The 12,415-nt window shown below is 41.9% G+C and overlaps 1 protein-coding gene across 2 annotated transcripts in view; it reads left to right on the top strand.

Moving 5' to 3' along the window:
- Positions 1-294: 294 nt before the first annotated feature.
- pdgfc (platelet derived growth factor c) overlaps positions 295-12,415 on the top strand; it is a 44,971-nt gene continuing 32,850 nt past the window's right edge. The window contains exon 1 of one of the 2 annotated variants that reach the window (XM_076739252.1): positions 295-1,043. In XM_076739252.1, the coding sequence (XP_076595367.1) occupies positions 932-1,043 (112 nt within the window). In that variant the 5' untranslated portion in view covers positions 295-931. The remainder of the gene's footprint in view (positions 1,044-12,415) is intronic. The other variant, XM_076739253.1, reaches the window with a different exon arrangement.

Genomic DNA, 12,415 nt, shown 5'->3' with positions numbered 1-12,415 from the left:
CTATTGTTGAGGAATGCTGTTATCTTGAGAATTGCCTCGTATGGACACTCTTCTCATCATAACTGCCTCTGCTGAGCCGCTTTACTCTTAGTTATGTGAAGACACATTTCCTGAAAACTGCTGGAAACGTGTGAAACTGTTTGCAACAAGTGGGACTGTATTTGCCAATTTGAGACTAAAATGGGTGAAACACCTCACTGGACCAGGCAGCAGCGGAATAGTTAACATGCCAGGGAGTTTCCTCGGCTGGGAAGTTGTACTTTATGTATAGCACCTGTTGTGCTGTCAGTTGGCAGTCTCCAAAAACCCAACCCTCGCCGCGCAGCGATATTTTATCTCAGTCTCCACCAAGTTATGACTCAAGACCTCGCCAGACAACAGAACTCGTCTCGGTGTTGCGAATGGTTTCGGGGTACAGACTGTATCAGGTTGCTGGACTCTCTCGCTGTCCCTCTGTGAGAGCTTTTGCTGTAATGCGTAAAGATCTGCGGGGATTTATTCAGAGTCAAGAACGCACCGTGGACGCGCGCTTTAGCCAAAATGCATCTGCGCCTTTCTAACGATCTCGTACCATAAATGATATGCCTGCAAAAGGACGCTTTTACAACTAATTCCAGGATTATAATTACTTAAAGCCAAACTTTGTCCACTCAGTATCAAACTTTCCACAGAACCAACAGGTGCGCACTTGCGTTGCGCAGAAGCGGCTGGTCTGGAGGCTTTGGAGGAGGATTTGACTTGATTTAGGGAGATATAAATTTCACTTTTTTCCAGAAGGACTGATGATTAAGATTATGTGGATTCTACTCTGCGTTTATCCTCTCCAAATGTGTCCAAAACAGCACTGCTGTCCTGTAAACGACGCATGTGTGTGGTGATACAAACCATCCCGTCAACAGCGCTTTGAGATCGCCAACCACCACTCATCCAAATGATCCTACCATTATTCTTCCTTCTTGCATCGCTTCTGCAACAATATGGCTCGGAAGCTGAATCAAGTCATGTCAGCAAGTTTCACCCTCCAGGTGTAAAGGAGCAAAACGGTGAGTTTTCATTGCAGTTTGTAACATGTAGAAAAGTTACGAAATAGAACATGAGTATCGCGCACACTCAACCAAATGTTTATTCTAACTGGGCTTGCAGCCATTCTTTTAAAATGCACATCTTGCTTCGGTTTAAACAGCAATGAATGAGCGTTTCATTCAGTTCAAACAGCATTATCCAGGATAGGAAGTGCAAAATTACCTTTTACCTTTAAAGTGTACCCGTGTATGTTTAAGGGGGAAAACCCTCTGAAATTCCAGGTCCCCCGGGAAAAGTTCTCCCTGTGATCATAAAAAAGGCTCCATTCATGCAGCAGTAGTGGCTCCGGGCGATGTAATTTGCTTACCCTCTGAAATGCGCTGAGCTGCACTATCAAATTCAAAAAAAGCTTTCTCAGTGTTTAATATTGCGTCCACGTTAGGCTGAAGTTGATGGTGTATCTACACTGAGATGGATTAAGGACGTAATTGCCCTCCAATGATTTCTTGCCATCATGGGCAATTTGGCAATCAAGTTCTTTGTTTTTAGAGTGTGTGGGCGCGCGCGTGTGGGCGCGAGCGTGCAATGGGGAGCGTCTGTCCATCTCTCGAACCTCCAAAACAACTGATTTTCGCTTTCCAGTGATGCACTTCATGCACGACTTACTTGGTCTTTTCATCCTCTTGGAATTCTGTTAATCCTCAGATTCTTTACTTTTCCCCACAAAACACTTGACTTACATTGTTATACTTCAACTCATGTTTTCATAGGCTGCATGACATGATATGTATGCAAAAGGGCAGTTAAGAACTATATTACCAAGCCAGGATATACTGGCAGTAGAATTATAGGCTACAATGACAGTTTTGCCATAGTCCATCTTTAACTGGCTTTTGCACAGTCCTGTACATGCTGTACAAGCCTATAAGCAGGAGCAGTAAAATCAAGTCCTGCAACCCTTCTTTAGAGGATAAGTGCGTCAGATGGATCTTCCTGAGCTAATTAAAATGGTGAAGCAAGTGTTGTGCATGAGGAGGATTTTGTAAAACTCCAAAACAAAAATGTTCTTCCTCATAATGGCGTGCACCTGATCTACACAGCTCTAAGTAATCATTTCTTAACAACTAGTAAAATGCAATAAATAGTCAAAGATTTGCATTGGACTGACATGTTGAACGAGATTTACACAACATTAAGACGCAGGAGGACCTCACAGAGGACAGTTCAAAGTAACAACATGCCTGCATCCTGCAGATGTTGCCCTGGTCAAACTTCATTCATTACTCAGTCGTGTAGAGCCAGTGGGTTTGACTGGCCTTGTGTGAGGACATGCCGCGCTGACTTCACTACAGTAACAGTCAAGGCTGGGAAATCAGACCCTCCCGTGGGGATGTCCAGGTTTAATCAGGACGGCTGAGAAAGGAAAACAACAGGGAGGAGAGAAGGGAGGGAAAGGGATGAAGGAGGTGGGTGAGGAGGAGGGGGAACTGTGGGGTGGAGAGATGTTAAACTGTCAAAGAACTCTTTAAAACAGCGGTCACACATTGGCTGAGCGCGAAGCTGGCCAGGCTGTCTGTAACCTTTGACTGGAGCGTCTGAGTGCTCACTGTTCTGGCGTGCTTGATTGCTGATGCTCTGTGAGACAATTTGATATCGATCTGAGGGAGGGGAAAGAGCCAGACCTGTCTGGCATGTTTAGTAGTAGTTGCCCGGAGAGTTATGGTCAACAGTCGTATTAAACTTGGCAAGCAGCTGCTGATGACTCCGTACGATATCAGAGGGGGCTGTCTCCCATTGAGGCCAGTGCTGTGTGGAGTAACCATCTGTCACAATAAATGGACAAAAGTCTCAAAAAGGTGAACAGAATGGGCATGAACTCTGAAATGTAATTTTTATGCGTTGTGGTCATAAATAATATGAACATTTCCTTCCTCTACTACTGAGGGTTATGTTACAATAACATTTATAGCACATGCCATTTTCATGTGTTCGCCACATGGCTATAAGGTTTCATGGTTATTAGGAAAAACCATTGCTAAAAATGACGAGTGTAGTTGCACCATAAAATTATTTGTATGGTTTTAGTCATGAAATAGGCCTGAAAGCAGATGCGTGCGGCCATCCAGCCCGACCACCAGCTCAACCTCTGCTTTTGTCTACAAATGTTTGTTTTCTTGTGAGAATTAAATCTTTCAGAATGATTTTACCAAGCATGTTATTTGCGTTTTAGGATCTCAGGCTCATTTTTCATGATGGTTATTAACAGGATTGCACTGTTTTGTAAAAGTCTACTTTTGCTACTGAAATCCAAAGCTGATTAACCGTTTTATGATTATGTTAAGCAGCTCAAAGCACTTGCTTTTGTCTGGTTAAATACTGTAATTGTCAATGACGACCTGAAGTGGATTTTTCAATATTTAACCAAACCTAAAACCTTTCTTCTGAAGTGTTTTAGTTGCCTACACTTAACAACATATGATGCATGAATCTCAGACGGTATTGTTTCTTCCAAAAGGCATTTAGAAAAACTAATCAGTAGCACATAAATGTATTTCTTAAGAGGCATAGATGATTTGTCATAAAACTGCAGAATTTATAGTTTCCAGATTTAATAGAGTGGCCTTTCCCCCCTTAAGCAAATACATTCAAGTATATCACCACTGAGCTATAGCTGCACCTTGTCTTCAAGCACACTACCTAATGGCCTCTATAAGCTTGTTTCATTACATGGAGATGGCCTTTGTTCATGCTACGGTGTTTACAATGGCTTTCTCTATTAGGCTGTGATTTGCTGGCAGAGCTGCCAGTTGTGTGCACATCCAGCTGAAGATGCACCTCAGCTTCTCAATCACACAGGTCATCTCGGGGGGCGCCTCATCATAACACTTCTCTTAGTTAAGTGGTCCGGCTTTGCTTTCCCATAGATGGCTGTGTTTTCACCCCCACCTAGCCCACCCGTAAGCACAGGCCCAGGCCTTATTAGAAAAGAATGGCTGCAAATATTAGTAGGAGATGTGGATTACCTGCAGATATTCCCACATATCCCTCTAGAGCACCACTGGAGGAAGGTATGCAACGCGCTAGACCTGCCAATGATCACAGAGGCTGCTGTTCCGCTAAAGATTACGAGATTAGGGGGAGGACTGGGGTTATAAGGGTCACAGGTCCATGTGGAACATGTGCGGTTTTTCACGTATGCATGCATACATGGAGGGTTGAAGATACAGAGGTGCATTGTGCATTCATTAGATTATGATGCAGACAAATAAGCAGTTTAGAGCGGGGACTTAAAAAGCAGGAAAGAGAGTGGGTGGCCCTGTTTGGAACCATGACTGTTTCAGGTGTAATGTGAAGCGTACGTCATCCATTCATTCATAGATGGCTGAGAGCAGTTGTTAATGGCACACTTAAAAGGTAGTGAAGTGGGAGGAGTTATTTTGGTCATTCAGGGTTCAGCAAGTAAAAGTCCCATTCATTTCTTAGACAGGCAATGTTAGTTGACTGGCAGTTGAAGCACTTCTAAGGCTTGTAAAGGCACAAAAACTCCTCAGTTTGAACGATTGAAGATTAGCTAATGCATCAGAAAATGTTTGGTTCTTTTATAAAAAGCCAAAGGTACAACCCTGTACATAAAAACATAAAAACTCGCCACTAATGGCAAGATAACAAAAAGACATTCTCCTTCACAGAAACATATTATCGCATTCAGAAGTTTAAATTAACTCACGTTCGTATTTGGGGTCAATTTTAAATGAATTCGGTAACTGTTGCAATGACAGAGCTTGCGTCTTCCCCTTAGAAAGGGCAGCTGAAGGGTATCTCTGCAGGCTATCTAAAGCCATCATCCATACCAAATCACATTAAAGAAAGACTTCAAAGAAAAGTTGAAAGAATTCAAATTGTGATGGCTGTAACATAAACCTGCTGTATGTCTTATACTAAATTACTCAGGAGATGTTTATGAGGACGTACAGGGATTAAAAATAAAGTGGGTTCCACTTGGATAGTCTGACACTTTTAGCTCTAAAGCTGTTTGAAACAAACATCTTCTTACAGACAAAGTCAGGCATCATTGTGTTTCTCCTTCTCTGCCAGTTGTTACCAAATCTGTTCTGACTAGACCAAACATAGTGATTTATACACTGTAGGTGTAAGCCTCTTCTGCTGGCAGCTACAAGTGTGGCCAGCTGGCATTCAAGTTTCCACTATGTTATTTTAAGTGGTTTCCATAGTGCTTAACTCTGTGTTTTAATTTGAAATTACGATACGCCTCTTAAACCAGTGAAACAAAACTAGCCGGTCTTGGAATCTCCATTCATTCTTTAATACAGGTCAGATGTTTCCTGAGCCTGCTTCCCTGGGAAAGCTTGTTTCCAGTTAGGAGAGGCTGAACTTTGATGGATTTGCTTGAATGAATGAATGCAGCACTCTGCAGTTAATCATTGTAGTGGGCAGTGCAATAGCAGCCGGTATGCTTGGCTGAATTAAAACCATCAAAGAAAATGGACGGCTCGAATGTTCAATGAACTCAGCAGGAAGCAGAGAGGGCAACCACCACACCGAGTATATCACTATTGTCAGATGAAAACCACACTTAGAAAAAGAGGTTTGTCAGGGTGGTTAGCATGATTTCTTATTTTCTCAATGAAGCCTTCGGTTTATATTTTGAACAATGGGTTTTTAGCCGCTTTCTCAGGCCCTCTCTAAGCACATCCGTTCCCATGTAAAAATCAGTGTAAGTAAGAACAAGAAAATCCCCAAATCTGCAGTTATGTGATTTTTCCACAATAGCAGCAGAAGCAACCCTCGACCAGTGAATACAGGCATGTCTATGTCTACTGGCGGGAGGAGTTTTTCCCCTCAACATCTCACTCTGGAGTCGGGGACCCTGGATAACAGTGTCTATGTTTTCCCTGTCAGCACTATTTGAACGTGAAGTGCTGTATTTGGCAAGGAAAGCATGCCACCGCCTGCCTGCTGTTTGTCATTTCAGGCAGCGAGAGCGCCGTCTCCCCCACCTCCTCAAGCAGCCAAGGGAGTTTTCAAGGGATCTGGGTCACATGTTTAAGCTCTACTGGAGAAGAAATGTTCTCCACCGACACCACGTCTGTCTGTGCCCTGCTAAATCAATGTTAGTGAAGCTGTATTTGCTTGCAGTCAGTGCTTTGGCCAGTGATGGTCCACTGGAGTCAAAATCAGTAACACCTTGGTCGCCAAAAAGTGGATGAGCACTTGGGGAGCAGCGCAACAAGCTATAAACACAGCCTTAAAAAGGTGATGTGTTAGCAAATGTGTTAGCAAAAAGTTTACACATCGAGCAGTAACGCTTACATTTATTTCGAGTCATGTTTTTGAGCATCTCAAATCAGAAAAAGATGGCATACTCAATAACAGTGATTATAAATCAGAAAAAGCTGATTATGAGTACTGCAAGAAATCTGGATTAACAAAAGTGCACACTGTCAAAGAAGTCCCTCATTCACTTTCACCTCTGTTTTGGGCTCCACCAGCCAAGAGTGAAATATCCACATTAAGTCCCCACAGGAAGTAGCATCAGCCTTCAGCCGTCACAAAGAATGTTGTATTAGCAGCATGTTAGCCTCAGATAGCTAGTACCTTGTTTAGCAGAAAACTGATCGCTAAAAACTAGACCAACAAATCACAAATCTACAACCACAAAACAGCTGCAATAATAAAGTACCATGGATATTTGTGAACGGCCAGTATCAGAAGTTTAGTTTGTGTACTTGCAGCTCCCAGGTGTGTCTGGAACTGGGTCAGGGTGTTGGTGAGAAAATGCAAACATTGCCTTGATAAATAATGTCTTAAAAAATTCTCTCTCTATATATATTACATGTTGTACTTTGTTTCTCTTCCTTCAGTTCCTGCAGCTTCTGTAGTGGTTTCATTGTCCTGCCCTCCAATAAGAAGCCTCTCTCTCTGAAATGTTCGCAGTGTGCAGATAAGGGTTCCACCATCAGCTCGGCAATATCATTTCAAACGTCTGGCTTTGTCTGTTTTTCAGTCACAATGCTTGTTCTGAAAGCCGCCACTACATTTGCAGTTGAAAAGATTTTATATAATCACTTTCCCTCACAAGCAAAACAAATACAGATATCATTTCTATCATGTTGTTTATCCTTTTTATCGTGTTTTTTCCTTATCTAGCGGAAGGGCTTGCTGAATATTATCAGCTGTTTGTGCACAAATGAGTCAAGTAGCTGCAGTCTGACCAGCTGGCACAGAGCAAAGCAGCACCACATGAAGCAGACTGAATAGAAGAAAGCAAAAAGAAAGAGAGTAATTGTGAGTCGACTGCATGCCTCTGAGACTCCCAGAGCAGAAAAATGTACAGTAAATAAATGCAGACTTCCAAACACGGTACTGGAAATAGTCCCAATGCTAACATTGATTATGACGGGCAGAAGGAAGTGTCTGCCTGCTGCAGTCTAAACATGAAGGGTGGAGTATGTCTGCCTTAAGTCAAGATTACTTGTCAGAGCAAATACCCGTCATTCAGTGTGAGTTAGCATCGTTTCCTCAGCCCCTTTGTTTTTTTACCGGCCGGATTGTTGTCCTGACCTGTGTTTTACTGCTCTCACTGTCATATTGCTGTTGAGGGTCAACAACACATCCACAAAAGAAGGTGTGCTTACTTTTTGAGCAGCTCTGAAGGACTTAAAGGTCATGAAACTTTACTCAGATGTGCTATTTCCCTTCAGAAAGTGAAAACTTATGCAGTACAGTCACCTTAACTTCACCAGTGCTTCCCTCAAAAACATAACCTAAACAACACATCACATTTTTAGTGGTTTTATATACTTCAGAAGCTTAACCTTCATGAGGGGAGGCATCAGAGTTTGGAGAACTGAAAGTCATAATTTATGTGCGTTTTGCATTGAACACCAAGCATGTTAAGGCAAGCGGATGTACTTATCTCCCAAGCTATGTAGTATAAAAACTATGGCAGTATTAAAAAAGTTGTTTGATCTGCTGTCAATTCTGGCAAGAGTTATCACCATTCTTGCTGCTGCAGAGCGGATTCCCTCTAAAACTGAAGCTTTTAAACCGTTTGGATCAACTTGAAGCTGTGAAGGTGTGAAACTTTGCCAGCATGGCACTGTGTTTGTACAGACCTCAGTCGGCCTGTGAGTATTGGTTGTCTTATGTCAACTGGAATTCCACTGGACTAAACATCTTGCTTGATGAGTTGACCTTGGATACCGTCTCCCGAGGGCATGTCTGCATAGCTTGGCAGATGTCATCGCCTCCTATCAGAGAGGTATTTCAAAGTATCCTGTAATGACTCTACTCTTCAATCCACTGGGCTTCATGGGCATCACCTTGCAGCTGACTGACAGGGAGCTTGACCCAGATCAAGTGCTGAACAATCCCACAGCTGTGTCTGCTATGAGAATAAAAGTTTTTTGGTAACACTTAACAATACGGTCGATAAAAAGGTTCCATCCCCAGCTCCTTCTATGTCCATGGACAAGACACTCAACCCCAATTTTTCCTGATGGTGTGTGTGGGATGAGGCAATTTGTACAAAAAAAGTGCTTTATAAATTAAGGCATTCATAATTTTATCTGTCTGTATAAAATGCAGAGAAGTCCCCCAAGAAACAGACAAGAAACCAGACAGGAAATAAATTCTGATTTATAAATAGCAATGAGTTCCTGAATAACTTGGACTGCTTGATACTATGTTAATGACCAGCGTCTAATGATCTAGTTACTGGCCACTCTCTAAATAAATCATCCCTGATTAGCTCCATATCAGGTGGCAAATGAAGCTAAATCAATTGCCATCCCATTTGTGGAAAAACAGCTGTCTTTTGACTTGTGATACACTATTTGGTCATGAATGACACCTCCAATAATCACACTGTATATTAAGGTACACATATTCACCATTAACTAGTTGCTAATTAGCATAGCAGCATATTGGCTCTTTTTTAGTTATTATAAAGTACTTACTAATCCCTTATTCTGGGGGTTGGGGTTATAAAAGGCTAGAGTTATTAAAATCCCAATTCCTTACTTTCTACTAATAAGAGGAAATTAGGAAATTATTGAGAAAAAACTCTTAATTAATGGGCTAGCAGTTGTGGTCATGCAGAATAAGGCATAAATAAGTGCTTTATAATGACTAATTAAGAGCCAATAGGCTATTATGAAATGACCGTGACCATTATATGACCCAAACTCATTTTAGTCAGTTCCTGGCAGGAACTATTTTCAAATGAAAAAATGTATTTATGTTGCATTTCTCTGGATTTTCATCCAAGAATTCCACAGAAACACTAGACAATGTAGCCACATCGCTTGATTGCAACACTTTCTCAGAGGTCACAGTATGCGAACCCATCACCCATCACTGTGGCAGAAACAAACTCGAATGATTTCACTTTACCACCGTGTGCCTCCTTTCCCCCGATATGAAAGCTTCCACACACGTGAAACCGAGCTACTACATCCATCAGCTGCAGCAGAGCCGTTTCATGGTTATCAAGCACCGTCATTAATGATGCTAATTTTAGAAAGCAGCAATGAGAGCCGCTGATGTGTGAGAAGCCTCGTACAGTTTAGAATACACATCGAGCACCTCAGTGCAGAGATGATATGAATGTCTGGCTTGAGCAGTTTGAAGGACAATAAAATGAAGATGGATGTGTAATTACAGCATTTTACTGACTTCAAAACATTATTGCACAAATAAAAAGTGTGTGCTGCACCCATAGTTGTACTAGGGTAGACAAAATGGACTCAGTTAAGCCCAGATAATTACCTTAAACAGTAACAAAATGAAAGCCAAAAGATATTTGTGTTTGACACTTTTACCCAAAGAGGGATGTCAGAGTCAGTCACATCTGACAAATGATAATTACAAAAATAGTGAAGACTGATACTACTGCTCGTTTTATCAGATCTCAACAACATTCTACACGTATTGCAGAATATTGCACACCTCAAATGTGATTCAATAGTTATTACACGACAGGTTGCTGTAGAATAAATTGCCACTAAATGTCAATAATAGTAACTTGTAAGCTCAGCAGCAGAGCGATCTTTCCAGCTGATAACCTTGCAGTTACTGTACATTGTATTTATATTAACCTCCAACCAATTAGATCTTGATTATACACTAAATGTTAATTGTTGTGTATTTTCTGCAGCGTGGCCTCATTTATTTCAGGTTTGAAATACTGGGACGCTGCGCTTGTTTGACCGACTGGAGTAAATGTAAATCTGAGCAGAATCGCCTTTTTTCTCCATGTATTGCTCGTGTAGCACGCTGTGCGTCCCACATCCTGCCAAAGTTCATAAATGAAGACATTTTTCTTGCTTTCTCTTCACATTACCGAAAATACATACAATACTAACTCATAGGTCATGCATGCCGGCTGAAATCAAACCACCACTGTGTCTTCTTTATGCGCCATCAGAGGAGAGTGAGAAAAGAACCAGAAGCTATTAAATGGAGATGTGAAATATCCCAGCTCTAATGCATTTAGGGGGGGAAATAAAAAACACACCTGTCCCAGTAATCATCGGCACAGCGCCGTCCCATGCTGGCTGGATTATGTCACCTAGCACATGGTGAGATGTGATATACGACACTATGCCACTGGCATACAGAGACGGTAACCCAATCACACATACTATTTTGAGAATGTATGGCTTTTCCCAAAGCACAAATGGTTTTCGGTGCAGACTGGATACGCGCTGCCACGGCATGCTTACACTTGGATCCTCATGGGAGGGTATCCATTTCTACGGCCCAAATGGAATGAAAATGCACATTAGCTGTTAGGTCTTATGACTGACTGGAATGATTTTGCCAACTGTGTGTGTGTGCGTGTTTGTGTGTAGCTGTCTGCGCACTGAACAGGATCTGCAGCAACCTCCATTTAATAAAATAAGAGCGAAATTACCTCTTACTTGAGCCAGCTCCTCTGTAATACCGGATTGTCTGTGGTACTGGAAAGTGTTTTGTCTTGGAGCTACAGCCCATCACTCTGGTAGCTTCTGGAATTGTACTCGACTGTAACACTCACTAAAAAAGGACAGATGATAAACTTTAATACCCATTCGCTGATTTTTCGAATGTATTTTTTAAGAGCAGGGGTGTATTTAATTTAATATCCTGACGCTTGGCTTTGCCTTTTCCATTCGACTCCCACTTGTTCATTGAGGAAACTGCTCTGGTGAATAGGATACAATGTGCAATCTGTACCTGTGTCGCAGCGTGAGAAGCTGCTGTCCTTGTACAATGTAAGAAGCAAGTTGGCAACACTTACACATTTACTGGAAGGGTAAACTTTATTCATTCAACAGCCCTGTGATGAAACACACAGACTTCCAGTAAGTCAGACAGAGATGCCCAGTTATTTTTTACATTTGGTTCTCTTGTTACTTGGACATCTATTTGATCACTGAAGTTGCGCCACTTTTTCTACAATCCCTGCGGGCCAGTGCGTACCATGAGTGGCTCATTTGTCTCTGCACATGCTGCTGAATGTATTGTACTTTAGAAATAATCTGATTCTGGTTGTGGTTAGGCACTTCTTGCAGAGGTGTAAAGAGCAGAGTTCTCAATGCCAGCATGTTACGTGGCTCAGTACCAGTTGAGGCGTACAGCATATAGCAAACTCAGTCAAGTGGTGAAAATGCAGGCAAGTTTTAAAAGGAACTGCAAACTGGGACGAGATGCTGTAATCAGAGGATGCCAAATAATCTTAGAACTGGAAGTAATGTGATATATTCCAATTGTTTTTTCCATGGCTGCACCAAAGCAGGAAGTGTTGTAGGAAGTATCGGGCATACTGTGATTTACTACTAGCAGGATGCATTTTGATTATACTGAAACAAAATGAATGGAGGATCTTACTCGTAAAGGGTTTGGTTAGTTATTAGGAATATCTCACAATCTGACTTGTCGTGGCAGGAAAAGCACAGGTGTAACTAATAACCTTAATTATGGCTTTACTCCATTTAGGTGTGCCAGCGAGCTGTGCCAATGGGCCCGAATGCAAAACAAAGGGATCCGAGAACTGTCACAGCTACGTGCAGCACTGAGTTTATTGGTGTTTTTAGTTTAGTTCCTGTGATTGACAGGTAAAAATGTCAAATGCGAGAAAGGTCTGTTTAGCGTTGTTGTTGACACAATGTGCAATGTGAGTGTTTTGAAAAACAGTCTTAAAATGTCAAGAAATTATGTTGTGTAAGTTCATGACCCTCAGCCTCTTGCTGTATCCCAGTGTGTGTACGTTACACCTACAGCTGCTGTCTTACCTGCTCTGTCAGCAGTTCGGTCTTAAATCACAATTATGAAGCACAGCCGTGTACACAGCAGATATGTCATTTTTGATTTTTTTCACATCTTAGAG

This window comes from Chaetodon auriga, chromosome 9 (assembly GCF_051107435.1).
Source record: "Chaetodon auriga isolate fChaAug3 chromosome 9, fChaAug3.hap1, whole genome shotgun sequence".
In the NCBI taxonomy this organism is placed as follows: domain Eukaryota; kingdom Metazoa; phylum Chordata; class Actinopteri; order Chaetodontiformes; family Chaetodontidae; genus Chaetodon; species Chaetodon auriga.
The sequence above is the reverse complement of the archived record's forward strand: the minus strand, read 5'-3'. Positions and strand labels throughout refer to the sequence as shown.